This window comes from Myodes glareolus, chromosome 9, assembly GCF_982192425.1.
Source record: "Myodes glareolus chromosome 9, mMyoGla1.1, whole genome shotgun sequence".
NCBI lineage: Eukaryota > Metazoa > Chordata > Mammalia > Rodentia > Cricetidae > Myodes > Myodes glareolus.
The window spans coordinates 2,328,204-2,350,849 of NC_142034.1; the positions used below are offsets into that span (position 1 = coordinate 2,328,204).

Consider the following 22,646-nt stretch of genomic DNA (forward strand, 5'->3'; position numbering starts at 1 on the left):
GCTTAGGTACAATCACACTATTGCTCAGCCAGCAGGTACTGTGTGCCTTTGGATAAGTCACAGACTTTTAGACCCTCAGCTTCTTAGTGCACAGTTAACAAGAGGATGTATGTGTCAGAAGTGTGGCAAGGACCAGTGAGACCATGTGTGCTAGATTTCAGGGGAAATTTTACAGGTGCTAAGTAAACAAATAGCAGCCATTTTCTCCCTTACTCGAATGCCACCTTTCAAATTAGTATCCTAAGTCCCTCCTGACCCCAGACTCAGTTTCCATCTGTTCACTGACTTCCCCTAAGATTCTGGCAGCTACAATATACTCAGTCACCAAGTCCTGTCACACTCTGGACCCTCACCACCACTGCCCAGTACATCTCTGAGTTCCCAATAGTTCCTGCTCTGCCTCCTTGCCTAACTGCAGACCCCAAGTGGGGCAGACGTGCTTTCTGTGGGGCACTCCCTCCTGATTCCCCAGCTCCCTCTGATCCAGTGATATCCTCTGGGCCCCAGAAGTTCAGATGAGTTCTCCTAAGTTCACCTTCTGGGGAGCCAATTAAACACCCTGGATACTGTCTAACAAGTGTAAGATCCCGGGTTCAACCCCTAACAACTCAAAAGGCAACAGGCAAAAAAATGTGTACAAGCAGAAATCACTTGATGCTGCTCCTCCTGAGTTGAATGGCCCTAATTTATCAGACACTGAACAGAGAGACCTCCGCGGCAGGCTCCCGCCTACCAGTTTTGATCACTGTAGTTCCTACCTTAAGCAGCAGAAAACAGAAGCTGACATCTCAGCAAATTCAGCAGAAGAGCAGGGGCAGAAGGGAAGGGGAGTAGGACCACTGCCCTGATCACCTTGATGTGGGAGTTCCCTCTGTGTGCTGTGATTACTATTAATGAATAAAGAAACTGCCTTGGCCTGTTGATAGGGCAGAACTTAGGTAGGAGGGGGGGACTAGACTGAATGCTGGGAGAAAGTGGGTGAAGCCAGAGAGATGCCATGGAGCCACCAAAGATAGACATGCTGAAACTTTGCTGGTAGGCCACGCCCTCGCGGTGATGCACAGATTAATGGAGTGGAGATGGGTTAAATTAAGATGTAAGAGTTAGCCAATAAGAAGCTAGAGCTAATGGGCCAAGCAGTGATTTAATTAATATAGTTTCTGTGTGGTTATTTTGGTTCTGGGCATCCAGGACGAACAATCGGCTTTCTCCCTCCAACACCACCTTAGCATGGGGTCTGGAAGCATCAACAGGACAGGAAATGGAGGCCCAATAGATCTGAAGGGTGAGCCACACATGGACTGAGGAAGATGAGTAAGGAGTACTCCAGTCCACTTCCTACAATGGATGCCCAGCTTGGAGCAGCTCATGAAGTCGGCAGACCTTGCCCCACAACTTTTCTTCTGGGTGGGTCTCCCTGTTGCTGTCATTTTGCTGGGTGGAGGGCTAGGCTCTTCCCACTGAGGTCAGATGCCATGGAGACCCTGATCCTTACTGCGTCTGTGTTGGCTCACTTTCTTTGGTACTGATGGCTTTACACTCCTCCAGGGTGTACCAGCCCACCTCATGGAGTACAGTGGGTGTGTAGCTCCTCTCACAGAGAAATCCCCTTTACGGCTGGGTATGTCGTTGACTGTGCAGTTCCACGTGCAGAACTCTGTCTAATGGACATGAATTAACAGCCAACTTGAGATTTTAATGAGCCATTTCCACATCGTTTGAAAAGTATCACATGAGATCAAGTACAGGTACCGAGCCTTGGGGAATTTGCTAGTTATGTTTTCATCATGCAGAGAAATGCCCAATTATTTCTTATGTTTGTTTCTAAGTTTTATTTGATGACAAATAATGCCTTCACTATAATGATTCAATTTCACAAACAAAGCACTTACTGTTTCAAAGGAATAGGAAATCTCTAAAGAGGCCTCTAATTTCAAAGGAATCTCCAACAGTTTTTAAGAGGTGAGTGTCACCGCTATCCTGTCTGAAGCCTGTGGTGACTCTCTTCAGCCTTTTTCTGTGTACGACAGAGACTGTGGCATGGAAAACAGTTGTACTGTGGACACATGCAGTGTCATCTAATGTGCTATTTAACATCTATTTTATATAACAATATGAGAGAGATGACTCTTTTCCCACTGTACTGGGGTGGGCTATCCTCCACGGTACTGGGGTGGGCTATCCTCTACTTGCAGTTTTGTCAGGAAGGCTTGGACAGAGACACCATCAGACTTTCAGAGTCCCTTGTCAGTCACGGTCTGTATCTTAGACCTGTGGAACTCGGCTGCTTGGGTGGAGCACAGTTAGTTCAGGGCCAAGTGGAGTGGGCAGAGAAAGGTACTGGTGGGGAAGACAGCAAAGAGAGGGTGGGGCACAGGAGCTGCAGGAAGTTACAAAGAGAAGTGGAAGGTGGCAGTGAGGCACTGAGGAGGAGGAAGCTGGCTGGGCAGAAGTCAGAGTCAGGGACCGAACCCAGCAACATTACAGTCAAGGGTGAGGCCCCAAGTCAGTGGTTCTGGTGCTGGGCATTAAATGAAGTAAACACCAAGATGATTGACCAGTTTCCAGAACAGGCACTGTAAACTCCTGGGCACCCCAATATCCAGCTGGAAGGAAGAATGTTGGGCTTCTATCTGGCAAGAGAGTGGAGCTGGCTGAGAAGGGAATAAGGAACTGGCATGTGGGTCCGGGTGACACACTGTCTCTCCTGGTGGCCTCAGGAGGCAGCTATGCTATGTGCTGCTCCCTGCTCTCTCCAACCAGTGGCAAATGTTTCTCTCTTGCAAGATACTCCTTATAGTTCAGAGACTTGAACAGGAGTCCCAAAGCCCCTTCCCACTGCCACGACCTGACCCACCCCTGGGTATGGCAGGAGCTGTGCCATTTGACCAGAAAAACAGGGTCAGCTGCCAGTGATGGGGCTACATGCTTGTCTGGATGGAGCCTCCACTTCTTTGCTGGCAAAGTTGTACAAAGGCCATGTGGGGCCTCCTAAGAGGATGCTGGGCTCTCTGGTTCACAGTGGGCTTGAGTCTGGAGGACCTGTCCCCAGAATTCGGATACAGAGATATGCGAAGCTTTTAGTAAGCAAGCGCAGCAGCACCGCTGTGCAGCTATAGGCCATGAAGACTTACTCAGCTCTTTTCTGACCCCATACTTCTGTGCAGAGACGCTTGGAGGCAGTCTCTCACTAACAGCATTGGCAGAGGCCTACGAGCCTATCTGGGTTTCGAGACAGAACACTTCCTTTCTCTGCAGATCTTTGTTTCAGCACAGTCGTTCCTTTACTCTTTGAACTGCCCACTTGTGGTTTTTTTTTAAATTTTTATTTATTTATTTATTTACTTATTTTTGGTTTTTCAAGACAGGGTTTCTCATAGCTTTAGAGCCTGTCCTGGAACTCACTCTGTAGACCAGGCTGGCCTCAAACTCACAGAGATCTGCCTGCCTCTGCCTCCTGAGTGCTGGGATTAAAGGTGTGTACCACCACCGCCCGGCCCCGAACTAACCACTTGTAAAGGACATCCGGTTTGCTATGAATTCTCCATTCTTTACTCTTCACAGTGAGATCTCATGATTGATTATGTTGCTTCTCCACGGCCCTGTCAATGGCCTATGCTGACTGTGTGGGTCTGGATTGGAAAAGGATCCACTACAGATGATGAGGCACACTGGCCCTAAAGGGTCGCCCTCCCCATCTATGAGAAGGCAGCTCCAGGCTTCCTGGTGGGCAGGGTCACATTCTTGCTCTACCACAGAACCCATGTCTCTCCTCACCAGCTCCATCCTGACACAGTGAGAACACAATCCAGCTGTGGGTTGGTGGAAGGAGGTACCAGACTCCCTCCTCTTAGCATGGCACGAGCCACAGGATTCTTTCCAGTGAATGGAATAAGGTATGTGAAGCTGGCATGCTAACCCTGTAGGCAGATATCGAACTACATTTTCTCATCTACAAGAACTTGCTAAGGTGGGCATTCTTACAGCAGAGGTGCTCAGCATGCCAAGGCTGCGGTCCCAGAGGAGAGAGGCTCCCTTGCACAGCTGCATGCAGACAGCTGTGGTTCCCAGGGTCCCTTCTCAAATGACCCCTGCCTCTCATCCGACCTGTGAGAAAATTTCTGTGGGGAGACTGTCATCCTGCCCAACCTGCTTCTTTCCCTTTGGCTTCTCTGGTATTCATGCAGTGTGAATGTGGAGGGATGAGGCTGGTGTCAGGGATCTTCCACATTAGTCTCTGAACAAGATCTCTCAATCAAACCTAATAGGGATTGCTTGGCACCTCCACCTTTAGAGATTGGAATGGCAGGGCAGTTGCCATACCCGCTTGGCACTTCCATGGGTCTGAACTCTAGGCTTCTCGGCAAGCACTTTAATCATCGAGCCGTCTCCCCAGCCATTCCTTTGGTTTCTTTTCCTTTGTTTTGTTTTTTCGAGGCAGGGTTTCTCAGTCTTTGCAGCCCCGGAACTCTCTCTATGGACTAGGCTGGCTCAAACTCAGAGATTCACCTGCTTCTGCCTCCTGAGATCAAAGGCATGTGCCACAAACCTGGCTTTGGATTCTTATAATAAAGCTTTTATTCTGGCTCAGAGGAAACAAGATGTAAGGAAGTCAGCTATTCTGAAGATGTGTTCTCTCCCAAACGCTCACTGTATCTGTGCCCCAAAGGGCCATTTACACATCTCACAGGCTTCTCAGAGAGTGCTCTGCCCTCCCCTCTGCAATGCATAGCATAATGAGAAACGAACCAGCTGGGCGCGCCCTCCGCGCTTGGACAGCCAGCTACTTCTCAGCAGTCCACGTCCACGCTTGGTTTCAATGTTACACTATCCACACTTTGGAAGGATGCAGACCATGTGCTTTAACTTTTGTTGCTTACAGTCCATGAGGGCTGGACACCACTCACTTTGGTTTTGCCCCAGTAAATACTTAGTTTCTGGTTCTGGGTGGGTAAGTTTACAAACAAGTTGCTTCTCTGGGTTCCTGCTGGTGGTAAAAGTCGTTATGTGTCTACTAAAAAAAAAATCCGACTTTGCAATACTGTACAAAGGCCTTTGCGGTGAAGACTTATTTTTGTCCTTTGATTTTGGAATCCACGAGCTCCACTTGTGTGGAAGAGTGCTGCCAGTTGGATGTGCAGTGTCCCCAAGGCTCCCAGGCACTCCTGGGAGGTGGTGCCTAGAGGGAATATGCCAGAGCACTGGGCATGCCCAGGAAGGGGACACTGGGATCCAGCTCTCCCCTTCTCCTCCCCTCTGTGCTTTCCAGCAGACTGTCAGTGAACAATTTGCTCCATCATGTGCTCCTGCCAGGAAGTGCTGCCTCAAAACATATCCAGAGGCAAGGTAGCCAAGAGACCATGGACAGAAATCTCTGAAGCCATAACCGGCAGTATAACTTTTTCCTCTATAAACTCATTAAGTCAGCTATTCTGCTAACTAATGGCAGTTAAACCAGGCCTGCATCTTTAATCCCAGCACATGGGAGGTAGAAACAGCAGATCTCTATGAGTCTGAGGCCAGCCTGGCCTATACGATGGGACCCTGTTTCAACAAAATAAAAGTAAAATAAATCTTAGGAGCTGGAGAGATGGCTCAGCAGTTAAGAGTATTGGCTACTCTTCCAGAGGTCCTGAGTTCAATTCCCAATACTCACATGGCAACTCATAACCACCTGTAACTGTAGTCCAGAGGGATCTGACACCCTCTTCTGGTGTGCAGACATATATATAGACAAAACACCCATATACATAAGATATATAAATAAATCTTTTTAAAAAGCAATGAAAAGTTGACAATACAGAAAGCCACATCAAATGTCTTCAGATATGTTCAAATTTATTATTATTTCAAATTTTATTTTAATTTTATGTGTACGAGTGTTTTGTCTGCATGCATGTATGTGTGCCATGTGCGTGTAGTGCCTGAAGAGGCAGAGAAGGGCGCTGACTTCCTTGGAACTAGAGTTACAGGTGGCTGTGAACCCTCTCTCCAGCTCCATTAATTTTTACTGTAATAAAAATTAATTAATAATAATGCTGTATTAATTTTTACTGTTATGACTACTAGCATTGGCTGTGGCCACAGTAACAAAAATGGTGAGCAGTGATTAAAGACAATAGTGTATGTACATGTCACACATGGCTTTACATTTTAGAGAAACCTTGTATTCACTTAATAAATTTGCGGCAATTTCTTTCTCAGTATAAGATCCAAAAAGTAAGAGGACCCTTTCTGTGGCTCACAGTTTAAGAAGGGAGGTGAGAGTTTGAGGCCAGCATGGTCTACAGAGCAAGTTCCAGGACAGCCAAGCCAAGGCTACAGGGCACCAGCAGTGTGAGGACAGGAAGTGGGGGCTGGGCAGGAAAAAGACTCAAGGCCCGCCCCAGCCACCTTTTCTTCTAAGGCTCCGCCTCCTGCAGTTTACAGCCTTTCACAACAGCTCCACCCGCTGGCGAGTGTGGGTTCACAGCCCACCCTGTCCACCTAGGATTTCCTTCTTCTCCAGACCAGGACAGAGGTTCCAGGAAGCCTACCCCACTCCAGCGACAAGCACACGAGGACTGCTGGATGGACTTACCACATGGCATGCATGTACGTCGGTGGGAGTCGTGGGCTGCTCACTGGGGTGCAGTTATACGACCTCATGATTCTTTCTGCCAATAAAAAATTTCTAAACAAACTCGCCACAAGCAGGTCCTGTCGGAAGAGCTTTTGGAAGAGATCTGAAGGCAGATAAAAAATAACAAGGGATCTTCAGTGAGTTGTGCCCAGCACTGGAAGCCAAGCACACAAGCTTTCTTCCATCAAAATTATTACAGACAAGTTGAGACTGACACACACACGTCTCACTGGCAATACACACACACATGCACATATCAGTCTACATGTGAACAAAAACACAAATCCCAACCAACCTATAAACAAAGTACACATGTTTTATAGCAAAAATTCTGGTTTCAACAGAAAAGGCCAATGTCAACACTTATTATGGAAGTGGAGTCCTGAGCCTGCTGGGAAAACATTACTGAGGGAAGAGCAGGGCTGACGTGGAGCTTGCTACCTGCCGTGGTTCTAAGCACTTGACCCCTGGTCCCTGCACCAAATCACCACACCCAACCCTCCTGAGGCTCTTTGGCTCTCCTTCCTGTTTTTCAGTGCCCGTGAGCTTCTTTATTGGAGGGGACCAGTGATACTGTTTGATGGCTGTGTCTCTCACCCCGAGGGAGCACATTCCAGGCGATGGTATCTGTGATGGCTGTGAAGATCCAGTTCAGCTCACCCAGAGGGGTTCTTCGGTCATTCAGCCGGCCAGGAATCCTAGACAAGATGGCATCTGCATTAGTGCTGCCATGGCTACTGAAATAGGCAAAGGAGTCAGATATGGGAACAGATCTTGATGGAGAGGGAAAGACAGGCTGGGCTGAGGCTGGGAGGTACTTCTGGAGTCCCTGACATTCCCAGAGTCCCCACACATCTCCTTCAAGGAGACAAGACAGTCACTACGTAGGCTCACCCTAAGTAGCTCCTACGCTTTGCTCTCCAGGAAGACACACACCAACAGTTTTCTTGTTGCCCTTACAGGTATGGACCAAGCACAGCTGGCAGCACACAGCTGTACTGTTCCACACATGCAGCACAAGCCCAGCTAGGCTCAAAGACACGCATCTCACGGTCAAGGGATCCACTGCTGCAGAAGAGCTGGGGAACAAAGTCCTACCCTGTACAGCTTACTTATCGCGTAGTCTTTCAGTTGGTCCTGAAGACCAAGACCTGCTACCATGAAGAGTACCACTCCGTGGGAGGGACAAATGAGGAACAAACATCAAGTGCATGCACGGAGAGCCTGGCGTGTGCACTACGGAGAGGAGGTGGAGGAAAGCTGCACTGAGTGCCAATCCAGGAGCAGACCTGCATCCGGACAAGGCGGAGGGTCCATGTCTAGGACACGGATGTGCCCACTGCAGGCCAGAGCAGTTCAAAGCCCTAAGGTGCGGGTGGGCATGCCCTACATCTTCTGCTCTGCCGCAGGATTAGCTTTACCCACCAGGTAGCAAGTTTAATTATATCTGACTAGAAACTCTTTCTTCCTCCCAGAAGGAAAATGTTCACAGTGATTTGGTTTAGAGACTAGAGTGTGATTTGCTATTTATAAGGTGGAACAGATTAATAATTCCCATTATAGTCACCCATTTGATGGTACTGTCAGTAAGAACAGCTCAAAGACTCAGGAACAGAGGGGAGCAGGGCCAGGCTGGCTACATAACACAACTAGGCCGAGTGAGCGCATTCCTCCACTAACACCGTTTGTACAAATGCTCCTTGTCTTCAAGGAGGCACAGAAAAACGCCAGGGAAAAAGAAAGCAGTCAGTGGAGTCCTCTAAAGCAGCAGGCTCACAGCAGGTGTACGTCCGGCCTGTGCTCGTACCGTGGAGCCCAGTACTGGCCATGTGCGGGGACCACAGAGTACCAAGAGCCAGGGGTGAATGCAGCACGGGGTGTTGGAGACTGGCTGACCTTTACCCGGGGTGTGAGATTCTCCTTACCTGCTCTCTTGCCATGGAGAGCACCCCACGGAGGTGTGTGTGTGTGTGAAACCATGGGAAAGCAGATGCCCGCTCTCCCTGGAGTCTCTCCCCACAGAGCTATGTGAGTGTGGGGTACACCCTTAGAGAGAAGACATTTTTCATGACTGAAAACAGTACACAGCAAAGCTCTGTAACCAAGCTCTCACGGTTGTTAGTGGGATGTCAGAGTGACAAGCACAACGACCACCATCTTCGGCAGCGTGTTCCGACGGCCCCACTACTAACGCCAAGTTCAAGTATGGGGTTCCTACAAAATTTTCAGTAGCTTACTAGAACCCATTGAAAGCTGTCTCCTCTAGGAGATCATTTACTAGAGAGAAAAGAGGCCACTTCAGCAAAGGCAAACCCACAGGGCGGTGCTCAGGAAATGACCAAAAGAGCTCTGTTCTCTCTCCATTTGCCAACACGCAGAACACTGCTGACCAAGACAGTCACCTGAGCCTAGGGATAGAGGCTTTACTAGAGTTCCAGCAGAGAAAGGGTTAGCTACTGAGCTCAGCTTCGGTGTGTCTGACACCATGGGACTTACAGACTGCCCTCTCACTCAACCTCAAGCTGGTATTCCTGGTATGGTGAGTCCTATCCTAGAACAGCCAGTGTAGGCTAGCCACTGCACTAAAAACAGAGCACCTGGAAGGACGGTCAGATGAATACCCCGACCCCAGGTTAGTCTCCTCAGCACCAGAGCATTCTCTTCCAGTGAAATCTTAGGCCTTTAGCTTACATACAGTCCTAGGTACAAGCAGGCCGAACCAGGGCAGCCTCCCTTTAGATGAGCGAACACCAGAGGTTAAGTGACCACCAAGCATCCACAGTGTAGTCTTCCCAGCAAGATCTACTGTGCCACTCCCCGCCCCACTGTAGGCATCAAGCACACACTTACAGAAACCCCCCAGTTCACAACATTCAGGGAAGGGTCAGAGAAACTATGGCAACATTTGGGGAAACAGAGTAATCACACTAGGAACATATATAACCTTGTCTTCTATCTCAGTGCATAGCTTCCCAGCCAGCAGTCAACAACCCCTTTCCCTTGAGACAGGATCTCACTATGTAGCCCTGGCTGTCCTGGAACTCACTCTGTAGACCAGGCTGTCCTTGAACTCACAGGGCCCCATCTGCCTCTTCATCCCGAGTGCTGGGATTAATGGTGTGTGCCACTGTGCTTGGCCACCAGTTAACTCTAATCCAGAAACTTATTAAGGAGATGTACTTAGTACAGCATGCACTAAGGCAGAGTGTGGTTTTATTAAGACTGTGACAAGTTAGAAATGGGCTATGTGACCAAAACAAAGTAAATTATAGAACAACCATAGAGAAATTGGCTACTAGATGTTTCATAGTGATTTTCTGGACATCTCAACATGTGCTTTATAATATAGGAATAAGTCAAGGGCACAGCCAAGATCACGCAAAACATATGCACGGAGAGCAGCAGGAAGACCTCCATGTGCCGGGACGGGGTGTGCACTTCCTGTTATCCACACGGAGAATGGAGACTCCACCTCACGTGAACTGCAGGGGACACTGGAGACCTCCCATTTCTTTGCTTGTTTGTCCTCAGCCTTGGGTGGCACTAGGAAGGTGAGCTCTAAGGAGACAGCATGAGTCAAGTGAGGCTGTGTATCACAGGTCAGGCTGCTTTCCTGGGGATGTGAACAGAAGCTGTGCTCTCAGCAGGGAGAAGCTGCTGGCAAGTGTCACTACCGAAGAGCCACTGAGAACAGAGCCTGTGTTTGGGTCTGGGTTATTTGTATTTAAAAACAAAACAAAACAAAGCTCTAATGTGTGACAGTCAGCACTAAAATTCCATAGCATCCTGAAAAGCCCCTATCTTCCCTGAGATCATCATAAAAATATACGCATCTGCCCAATTGTTGCAGATAAACCTAAAAATCATCACACTGATTGGTCGATCGATTGATGGACCGACTGTCCAGTGAGTAAGCACTGGTGTGGCTTCTAGCTCATTTGCAGACAGGTCCTTCTGGGATGACAATGGCAGAGTGAGCCAACACCCATTCTCCTTGTCGTCTAGAGCTGACAGGGAAGCGGGGAAGCCATCTGGATCGTCACAGGCTGCAGCAGGACCCAGAGGGAACCAAGTAGCTGTAACATCCCACTAGAGACCCCACCCCACTTTGGAAGCTTCTCTAGGTCCTAGAAAGTCCACTGACAAGCACAGGGGCTCTTTCAAAATTTAACTCCTTGGTGCTAATTAAGGACAAACTTTATGTGGAAAGCGATCACAGGACTGAAAGATGAGAAGCCAACTCTAGTCCCAGCTGTGCTGTGGCTGGGCAACTTCTGCATCCTGTGTCTCGGCTCTGAGTCACGAAAACTAACCTTATGTGCAACACGGGACTAAAATAAAACGGGTCACACTTGCACAGCAGACACAACGGCAGCCAGATACCTCCTTGGCAGGGGCATGCCGCCTCCTCAGCTCTCCCTCCCGCTGTTGCTGCCGGCACAAGGTTTATTCCCATCTTCCTGAATACATTACACTCCCCTGCAGCTGTTTCCGGCCAGGACTCATCTCCCTTGACTTCAACACTCAGGCTACCCCTGTTCAGCACCTGCTGCCACAAAGTGACCACATTTGAGTTTCTCCACTGCCACGGATGTCGGATGTGATGAGCTCAGAGCGGGGCTGGTTCTGGGATGGCGGTCTGCCACTTTTCTCTTGGGCCACTTTCTTCAGCCCACACCCCTGATGGCCATATCACTCATGAGACAGAATCTGTCCACCACTCTACTCCTGAGCCACCCTTTTCCACCTAACCGACAGACAGACCCTGTTACATCACTGGTCATCCAAACCTTACTGAGGAGACATCTCTAAGTACATGTTCAGTGTCTGAATGTCTGGATGATTTTACCTCCTTTGGCCTCATTCCAACGAGTGCCCTGCCAACTTGTGTCTCACTAGCACCTGCCCTTCTGGTCTGTTTCTCACATGGGGCTGCACAGAGTCATGTACTGTGGGAAGAGCACACTCACAGATCGGGCCTCGGTCATGAGAGGTCTTTACAAATTGATGAGCAATGTTGAGGGATATACAGGGTAAACAGCCAGCCTGAACTCTGGTGTCAGACAAACATGGGCTTGAATCTGGCCAGTAACTGCCCTGTGGTCTTGGGTCAACTGTCCGAGCTCACTGAGGTCTGGTTTATTTCAATACCAAGTTTCACAACTATCTAGACCCAACCACTGACTTGGGACTACTGCCATGTGTGCCATTGTACATAGATCACCTCCCAGGAAGGTGTTCTTTTCATTCTAAGCTGTCCCGAGGGTGTTCTTGACTTTGAGAAAAAGTGGTGAACAACTGAACATAGCCTGGTTCACCATCTGCCTCACAAGGTCTGAGGACCAGGAACAAGTAGACCTGGGATACAGGAGGTAGGGCTTATAGCAAGCTGATGATGTCCACGTCTTTCTGGTCTTGGAAAAAAAAAAATCAGTCAAGACCTCACAACCCTGGACCTCTCTCTGTGCTTCACAGGGCTCCTCTTCCTTCAAATCCAGGAAAACCACAGGGCAGCCATCAGCAAAGCAGGTTTCCCTTGCTGCTCCCGTTCTTGACGAAGCAACAGATCTCTGATAGCCCTTACTATTGGCCCTCCTGCCCCTGGAAAGTCAGGTACCAACACCCTTTCCTGATCTGCTCTGTGGGATCCTGACTCAATTTGGGAATGCTGCCCTAACCTCATAAACCTCGGAACACCCTTGCCTTTCAGGGCTATCAGCCTGCTCAGATCAGTGAGCAACTACAGTGACTCTCCTGCCTCACACAGTGACTCTCCTGGCTGTTCTTCATTCTTTGCATCTTTCTTCACAGCCTGAGCTCAAGAGGAGCCTAGAGCAGCACCGCTAACTTCTCTTCAGGAACGGCCCACTCTATGAGCCCACTCACGCATGCGCTCCCCAGCCTTCGACCAGGTGTGGCACAGAGTTCCTGTGACAATCTGCTTCTGCCTGACGGGAAGGAAGGCTGCCCCATTCAACCCTTCTAATTCACACCGTGTCAGCTAGAATGCTGCAAAGTCCTCTGATGCCTTTCCCATAGGGGCCTTGAGTGCTTCTACTTAAAATCTCAACGACATTAGACACCTGCGGCTGGAGAAGAGTAGGCTTCCCAGCTTTGGTTGGGCACACTCCACGGGAACAGCCAGGCCTCTGAGGGGCAAGCTAAAGACTTCTGTCCAATGCACTCAAACAGAAAATCCCTTCGTGGCCTCAAAACTGTCAATATCTTACCAAGTTGATGGCTGATCTTGTAAATTCTGCTGCCAATCTGGTCCATGCTTCCTCAGACTGGCCCACTGCCAGATGGCACAGTGCTAGGAACAGCAGCACTGGCTTCTGTTTATTTATGCTGCCCATGTCCCTTCTTGGTCAGTAGGGTCAATTTCTACATAGTGTAGAAGCAGCTCCATCTCTGCTGTGGAGCTCAAGATGCCCTGGACATGGCAACTTAGTAGAGCTCCTGCATAACCAGATCCACCTCTGAACAGTCCCCGCACTCCTGACACACACACACACACACACACACACACACACACACCTCTGAACAGTCCCCGCACTCCTGACACACACACACACTGACACACACACACACCCCTCTGAACAGTCCCCGCACTCCTGACACACACACACACACACACACACACACACCTCTGAACAGTCCCCGCACTCCTGACACACACACACACTGACACACACACACACCCCTCTGAACAGTCCCCGCACTCCACACACACACACACACACACACACACACACACACACACACACACACACCCCTACCTATCTCTGAAGAGTCCCTGCACTCCTCCAAGCCCTTTCCTGTGTTCTTTTTATTACCCACCACTGCTTCTCTAGGCTGATTTCCTGTGTAACTAGATAACACATTCCTATGGGCAATGACTTTCTTTCCTCGATATGTATCAATCTCCTTAGAGTTTTTGGCAGAGCGCTAAGCACACTGCATAATCTCAGCAGCCCACAAACCTGACTCATGGAACTCAAAAACAGCAGCAGCTCCCACTCATCCCTAAGACTCCCCACCGCCCAGTGGGTAGAACTGTAACTCTGTGGCAGCTGCAGATGGGGACAGGGAAGGAGTCAGGCTCAGTGTTATTCTTCAGCTATGTCCTCAGGGTCTGCCTCAGCTCCTGGAGAGAGCCTCGCTCTTCTCTGAGCACCCCAGAAATGCTTTTGTGCCGAGAAAGGTGGAAGAACAGAAACCTGGACATTCCCAAGAGGGAGCGCTGCAGAGACTGGGACAGACTGAAGCTGAAGATCCCAGTTTCCTCCTTGCCTCATGTGACTGCCTGTGATGCCCACCTTTAAGTGTCAACTTGCCCCACTCAAGTCTCACCTGAGCCGTGGTGAGGACCTGTCTGGATCAGGTAGGCCTGCGGACAAGTCTGTGGGGGACCACCTTATCCTAAAAGGTGCCACTCCCTGAATTTGGGTCCCAGTTTGTAAAAGGAGAAGGGGCACATGCGGTCTCTGCTCTTGACCGGATGTGACCAGCTGCTTCAAGCCCCCTGCCCCCTGACTTCCCTGAGATGAGAAGCTGTACCTGGAACTATGAGATAAATCTTTTATACCCTTAGCTGCTTCTGTCACGGTATTTCTCACAGCCACAGGAAACAACTGCAGGACAACCGACCAATGCAGGGGCTAACTCATTAACCGCCCTAAACTATTCCACTCACCATCAGCACTTCCACGTGTCAACATCGCATCCTCACGGCTGGGCACCCCGTGCACTCAGGACTGCCCAGACAGAGTCCCTTACCACGCAGCTCGGGTTTGTAACCTCTCCAGACACCTTCCTCTGGCACCTCCTTCCATCCTCCACCGCCTGTAGAGGTCGCTCCTGCCTTCTCCACTGCCCCATAGGATGTTGTGAGTGCCTCTATATCTTAACAGTGATGCTGTCCAGGCTGTCTTCATGCTTGGCACAAATGCACCATGTTCACGTGCCCATGTGTGTTTGGTGGGCCAATGCTGGAATCACTACTGATTGATCATTACACTCTGTTTGCACAAAAAGCTCAGCATTATCCTGGCTTTCAGGAAGAAGGTAACAAAATGGTACAAGTCCTACCATCCGAAGTCCACTAGAAACGCTGGCACACATCCCTGTGGCCAGCTCAGTCCACACAACAGCAAACAACCTGCAACACACCGAGGCGCTGTGTAAGGACACACTGCATGCTGGTCACAAACGCCCACGACACAAAAACAGCCCACACCACAGCTCCAACAGTAGCTTGGCAGGGCAGGGGTATGGGTGTTTTTAAAATTTCTTTTTGCTTACTTGTGTTTAATGAGACATCCGCTAAAAATATAGTCCCTACACAACAAAGGAAAATAAAACTCCTCCTGTTTTTGAGGAAAGGCAGTTTCTAAAGGGGGGAGGTATTTTAACACAGACAGATGAAGTCAACTAGCTATGGCACGTGCATCCTCACTTTTCAATGGCCACAGTGACTGTGACTGTGTGCACAACCTTGTAGGTTCTCTTACTGCAATGATCCATTACAGAGACCACAGGAGGTAAACCCAGCAATTTCCTTTGAAAACAGTTCTGAAAACGAGGGTCAGTACATAATGGCTGGCTCTTCAGGAAGGCAGGAGCACCCACACTGGTTCAGAGCTGTGTGCATGTGTACAGATCCACACAGAGCCCCATCAAGAGCACTGCACTGAAGCTAGGACCCAAGGCTGCATACACATCTCCTCCTAATGACTCAAAGCTATAGGGCAGAGCCTGAAGCCTGGAGCTAATTTGCTGGACAATGGGTGTTTATGATACTTGTAAAAATATTGTAAGTTAACATTCTCCTAAGCCAAATCAGACCACAAACCACGCCCTGACATTCCTCCCCACAACCCAGTTGTATGCTATGTCGCCTGAGCTCCTCATACACAGTGCACACACGCCAGCCATTCACAAATGCCAAATGGTCAGGAACCTGCGGTTTACACTGTGACCCAGGGACAGTCTCAGGAGCTCTGGTGTTCAATGCTGTACTGGCACCACCCCTTCCCCATCAAACACACAGACACTGAAAAGCTGTTACCATAGTACACATAATTCAGCCCATAGCACCCAGGCCAGGAAATGACAGAGACACAGAGCAGAATAACCACAAAGAATGCCACAGCAAGGTACAGCCGCCTAAGTACAGACAAGAAACCTTACAAACAGTGAGAGAAAGCTGTTCAAGGGAAGGTCACATATTAAGTACAGGTCAAAGACATCTCCTCCCCACCCAAACCCAAACAATCGATCCAACACAAGACAAGCACAGCAGCGGCAGACAGCAGGGAGCAGGTAAGGCCTCTAAGGCAACTCTTGGAAGGGCCAGTCCAGGCTGAGGATACTGAGATGTGGCTGTACACAACATACAAAAACGGCCTAAGATGAAGCATAAACTTAAAAGTTAAAGCTGTAAAACTTCTAGGGAAAAAGGTCAACAGCCCTGGAAGAGTCAGGCAAAGCCTTTTTAAGTGGGACACAGAAATCACAAACCATAGAAGAAAAAGCTATGAGATCAGATCTCATCAGAATGAAAAGCTTCCCTTTGAAGGACTGCTTTGAAGACAAAAACACAAGGTACAGACTTTGTAAACTTGTTAACAACATAGGGCTCTGACTAATGACACCCAACACACTTGAAGACAAACACAATTTAAGAACTGGCCAGAGACTTGAAGGCACACCCATAAGCCAACGGCACCGACACATGAAGGTGCTCCAGCAGACAGTCAATTTAAGTTCAAATCCTGACACCATACGGTATGTCCTCTGGAACCGCTGACTCTGAAAATGCAGGACACTAGGAGTGGACGCGGATCCAGAATGGTAGTACCCTCACCCCTGCAAAGATGGTCCACCATGATAGAAACCAGCCTGGTAACTTCTTTTATAGTATTAAATGCACACCTACCACTCCATCAGCCATTTCACACACAGGTATGTATCCAGGGGAAACAAACACAGCATTTCCACATGTGACCACAGATGACGGACTGTAGTATAACAACCAAAATGACCCACCACCAGGTGAAGCAAACTGACACACAATAGGATGCGGCTTGTAGTAAAGGAACGTAGCACCAGTACACCAAGCCTGTGAGAATCTCAAAGGTTTACATAGATCAAAGAACCCATACACACTTCCAAAGGTTCCACTTCCATGACATTCTGGAAAAGCCAACTCCAGCATATGGGAAGGCAGACCCAAGGTGGCCTGGGCTTGGGGTCAGGAATACTGGTGGGGTGGGTGAGGTAAGAGCACTACAGACCCACCCTGCTGGTAGCAGTGGTTCATCAAATCACAGTTAACTCCAGGGATTTTATTGACAGTCTCTTGGCAATGTTGATCTAAAACCATGAAAACAAATACGGGGGAAATTATGGCATTTTCAGACAGACAGAAATTCCCCCAGTAGACGTACACTAAAGGTAAAGAAAAACGAGCTCAGATGGGTGCTCTGAGGTACAGGAGGGAACGAGGAACGTCAGGAGGTCTTAAGGTGGTGATGTAACCGAATGTTAATGCTGGAGGGTAACGGCACTGAGTACAGACAAAAGCACAGAGACAATGGGGAAGTGTGTGCATCTGGCACAGGAATCAGCTGAGAGGCCAGCTTTCACAGACATGTGACTGCAGTGACAGGCAGCTTGCCAGGCAACAGCTGTACTCAGAAGTCAGCCCTTAGTTAAACAGAAGCTGCCACCAGAAAGGTGGGTCAAGCGTTCAGGTGAGGCACAAGCTCTGTCTCACTGTGGCTGACTGTGCTCTACCTGGCAGCTATGTTCAATGAGAAATCTTGCCTCCCAGCACACCTGGTTTCCTTAGGACCCAAACTCTGAGCTGGGTAGAAATGAAGTCAGTGCCACAGAGAGAGACTGACAGGCACGGTGTTGAGGAACGCAGACCTTTGTTTTGATAACAAAGGCCTGTATTTCGGCCCCACTGTGAAGAAAAAGGAAGCAGTGCACGTTGTATGCAGGTGCCCCCATGGCAGCCTGAGTCCTGACATCCTTTTTCCAAGACTCATCTGTGATGTCGCTGCAGGGCTGAGTTTCTTTCTGAGCTTGCCCATCAGAACAAACCATGGAACTCCTGTAGGCAGAAGGTGATCGGCACCTTTCACCCACTCTGCCTTGACAGAAGTGTGAGTAAAAGGTGCCAGGCTGGAGATGAGGCGAGGGACAGGTGACTGGATGTGTGGGCGAGGCCTCGGGTAGGCAGGCAGAGATCCAGTTTTCTGCCTGTTAGTGTTCCGACTCTCTGTGCAGGCCCTGGGCATTTGTTCCCCCAATCCAGTGAGGCTACTCAGAAGATCACATCCTGACCATGCAGACCAAGGGCCAATTTCTCAGAACTGGTGATCCATGCATGCTGATCAACTACTGATTGTTCACTATAAACAGCTATTACAACTACACCGGAAAGAAACATAAAACCAAGCCTGTATCTTTTAATGCTTACCTTTTAAAACTATCCATATTATGAGTCTACCCGGGCAGTGATGGTCCCCAGGCCTGTGACAGGGAAGCCCACATATCGTCCTAAGTGAGGATGCTGAGGGAAGGGTATGGCACGGCTTAGATGCCCACTGCAACAGACTGCCAGGCACACCCACTCTGCCATTTCCATTTTCTTGGCTCTTAAAAGGTGGATGACAAAATTTGCCCTCAAAGGGCCCTTTAGGAAGGTGGTGGTGGTGCACACCTTTAATTCCAGCACTAAGGAGACAGAGGAAGGCAGATCTGAGTTCAAGGCCACCCTGGTCTACAGAGTGAGTTCCAGGACAACCAGGGCTACTCGAACAAACAAACAACACAACAACAAAAAAACCTCCAACAAGAAAAGGGAAGGTGATAATATATAAGGCCCTCCACACAGGACTGGGCACTTTTAGAATGTGATGAAGGCCACATAGTTTCAAATCCAGAATCAAGCCGAGGCTAAGGCGGTGGGCACCTGGAGGTAAATGGTCCTGCAGCCTCTGAAGCAGCAGGAGCACCAGCGGCAGCTGTGCTGCTCCAGACATGCCCGTTAGCTCTTTCGAGTACGTGTTTACACAATCGATGTTAATCATGAATAATTTTTTGTACACTTTGTGCCTCTAGTGATCAGAATACCAACTAACTGCCTCTTGGAGCAGGTTCAGCATCTGTAGGATCCCTGGAGCTTTCCGAGAACCCTAATATTTCCAGCACTGTTTAAGCGTTTCATTACTTTGTTTCAGAGCTGAAAAATGTCCCTTAATTTGCAAGCATGGATCTTATTGCCACTCTCTCAAAGGAGTTGGAATATAAATATGCATTGCAGCAGCAACAGGCATATTCATCAGGCAATAGGTGAGCACAGATAATTAGAAGCAGTGGAGGGGGCTCAAGGAAGTTCACTCTTCCTTCCAGACATAGCAGCTTATTGGAAAACAGATACCTTCCCTAGCTTTAAGATACTAAAGGTAACAAACACCCACATGCGGCTTGTGGCATCTGCAGGTAATTGCTAAGGCTACAGTGGAACCACCCTGGTGTCCTGAGGAGCCATATCTGGAGCATAGCAATAAGGCAACCTCTGAAAACTGACCCTGGTCTCCACCATATCCACCCAGCAAATCCACAGTGCGGAGCTCAGTCCCTTTTTTAGTGACAGCAAAGACAGGTATCAACACAACTCAGGGTGGATTTCTAACTGGCTGACAGCAGAAGTACTGTCATACCCAATGTCATGAAGATGGAAAGGAAACCAGGTGGCAACAACCACACCCTGGTGCTGGGTACAGTTCCATGGAGTAATCCCTGCTTGGTATACATGAGGTCCTGGCTTCCATCCCCAACAGCATATGAGAAAAAACAAGCCAGTCAGCTTCTTAAGAGCACCAAAGTCCTGTGGAACTTCAGGGGCTCTCATCTGCAGTGGGAGCTACGATTCTCATGGCCACAGCTGAAGGCTCAGTGAAATGCTGCCCTGACAGCCAAGGCTCTGATTCAGAAGCACTCTGGCCCCGAGGGAGGCCTGTGCACAACATCAGCGGTGGGTGTGAGAAAGAAGTATGAGTGGCAGGCAGGACACATGGGCAAAGGACACGTGTGCAAATGCTACTCAGTTGCCTACAGCAGGCGGGGAGAGGTGTGCCAGGAGGGATGTCCATTCCCCTTGGGGATCTTTTATCACGAAGGAAACAAATGCCTGTTGTCCTCAGCCCATCTGTGCAGAGAGACTTGTCATACTGGCTAGGTGGGCCAGAACCAAAGTCACACTCACAGTGTGACACAGGTGTAATCAACAGAAGAGGCTTCCCACATGGTGAGCCAAATGAAAGAATAAGACTGTACACAAATGAATGTTTAGAATCCCTGAAAAGCCAGAAAAATCAATTGCAGCTCTACCTAAAGCCCCACTAATGTTGTGCTTCTGTGCAACTACAAGTTTGCTAGCATCTATTTATCCCCGGTAAGCTCTCCATAACTCCAGATCCTCGCACCCTGCCTCTCGAGGACTCACTAGGGTTTCCTTAGGAGCACCGGCGCTCAGGGCTTTCCTCTCCAGTCTCTCACTAATCCGCAGAGCTCAGGATTTTGTTCAGAATAATGAGCAGCTATGGAGAAAATAGACGGGAACCAAGGAACTGAATAGACAGTCACCGCTGTTTGCTCTGATAACTGTAACTGAAACAATCTAGCCCATCAATTAATTTGGATCCAAGGTCAGTACACTTAAGAACTCACGGGGAGGCTTTCAAGCTCCGCACGAAGGCCACACTGTACCTGGAGAAAGCAAAGGGGCAGACACTGTACCATAACCACCAGGAGCTCATCAGGCCCGAGTCAAGATGATGATGGATTCTCTGGCAGCTTTAATGCAAATGAGATTTGGAAAACCCAGAGTTCCAACTCTCTGCAAAAGTAGACTAGCCACAGTGAGCAGGGGCACGTGACCATGTATGTCACCCAGCCAATTACACAAACCTCACCCAGCAACTCCCCTGACAGCTTTGTCAATATCGTGCAAATGTTTTTATTAAAATCTCTCAACTACTCAAAAATTTATATATTTTGAAATATTCCATGATTCTCAAACCATCAGCTATTTATACATTTTTTAAGAGTACACTCATGCTGCCTGGGTGGGGAGGCTGGGCTTTTGCTCTTTGGGGTTTTGAGCGAGCCAGGAAGGCAGCTGGGGTGAACACGCATCTCTGGATGTACCACACAAACCCGTCTGCTGCTCGTACCTGGGATGAGAGGGCTCTGAGGCGACAGGGAGTCCTGGGCACTTTGAAACAGACCTGAACCAATTTAAGTGCTGACCATGCAACAGAGAAGCAAGTAACTATTCTATTATCACTTCATTTCAACAAAGTTTTAAAGGAATAGAATATTAAAAGGCTTTATAAATGTTCTGGGGCTCTGGAGCCAACTTGGCTCAGCTGACACTGTGTTGTGGTGCGTGCAAGTCTGGCCGCAGAGACTGTCCTTCCTGTGGCCCTGGAGCAGGGAAGCACAGTGGAGCCTGCTCGGGCTCTCAGCATTGGGATAAAGGAACTTGGCTCCTGGGCCCCACTTCCAGAAAAGTGTCCCTGGGCTCCTGTGCCAGGGCATGCTGCCCAGTGGCATGCTGGTGACAAGCACACTCCTGGAGAATCATCCTCAGACAACAGGTCCCAACGTTCTGCCTGTACAGCTTGTGTGCAGATGCATGATAAAGCAAGGGGCTGTGGCCTCCAGGACAACCATGAAGACACTGGCTTCTTAGAGCACTGCGTCCAGCAGCAACAGCAGCAGGAGAGCAGTTCCCACTGACAATGCGTCCTAGGGCCTCATGGTCTCCGTGTGCGTCCACTCTGTGCCACATTCCCCTCATCTTTCACATCCTGAAGAAAGGATGGCCTACGGCTTGGATATGCCGAGAGTGCATCCTCCAAAGTTTCAAGGATTGACCTCAGCCCTGTGCAGACCCGGGGGCCGCTGGAGTGGTTTAGGATTAGACGAGGTCAGGGGGAGGAGACACAAACAGTCACCATACACATACTCGTCCCATCTTATCATGTCATACACTCATACACTGCACAGCCTAGGACTCTTCTAGCAAGACCTCAGCAGATGTGGCTCCATGACCTCATATCTCCAGAATGGAAGTTAAGAAAGCCTCTTTTCTTTCTATGTTCTGCTCTGTGGCAGTGTGTGTGTGTATGAGTGTGTGTTGTAGTGGTGTAGAGCCCACGGCCTTGCCCATGCTAGGTATGTGCCTGACCACCAAGCTGTGCCTCCAGTCTCCATAGTACTATATGTTAGAAACTTCAAAATGGCCTAATACAGGATGTAAGCCTGTACACGGATTAACACATAGGGACAAAAACAAAAGCCTGGTTCTGCTCTACACCCTGCTGCCTGGTTGCAGACAGCTCTGTTTTGCTGCCTCTTCGCGGTGGTAGGGCAGTCAGAAGGCTGTGACTATGGAGAGCTAGGTCAAAGCCTGAGTTCCGTGAGAACTCAGAGGCGTGTAAGCGCACGGCTGGCATCAAGTCCTCACTGGCCGTGCTGCGGAACACCGTGGACCAGGAAGGAGGGAGGGTGGACTGGGAGGAGGCGGAGTGCCACTCAAGTACAGGCACCGCACAGGAACTGGGAAAGTTTTGAGGAGACATCAAGATAACAGAGAGGACGAGATGAGGATTGTGCAGGACCAATCAGAGCAATTTGTTTCAATGTGTCTCAAATCAAACCTTCTCACAGTACTATAACATGATAGAAAAAAGCCTAAAGCTTTCTTTTAAATGGCAGCATCCCTCAAACAAAGGTGACAACACATCATCTCAGAACTCGATCTAGTGGCTGTAGCTGGTGAGTTCTGGGGCTCTGCATCAGGTTTCTCTGAGGGTGGTTTAATTCTCAAGTTTGTAATTTGTCCTGGCATAAAAATAAAGATATGATTCACCCATTCACACTCAATTTAACCCTTGTCAAGCTACAAGGGAGTGTAGCAATATGGTGTTTCGAACGGCAA

General features: G+C 49.1%; 1 protein-coding gene across 2 annotated transcripts in view; it reads right to left on the minus strand.

The window, feature by feature from the left end:
- Rptor (regulatory associated protein of MTOR complex 1) overlaps positions 1-22,646 on the minus strand; it is a 300,137-nt gene that overhangs the window by 94,105 nt on the left and 183,386 nt on the right. For both annotated transcript variants that reach the window (XM_048429258.3, XM_048429259.3), the window contains exons 8-9: positions 7,220-7,320; positions 6,581-6,725 (exon numbers count right to left, since the gene is read on the minus strand). In XM_048429258.3, the coding sequence (XP_048285215.1) occupies positions 6,581-6,725; positions 7,220-7,320 (246 nt within the window). The remainder of the gene's footprint in view (positions 1-6,580; positions 6,726-7,219; positions 7,321-22,646) is intronic.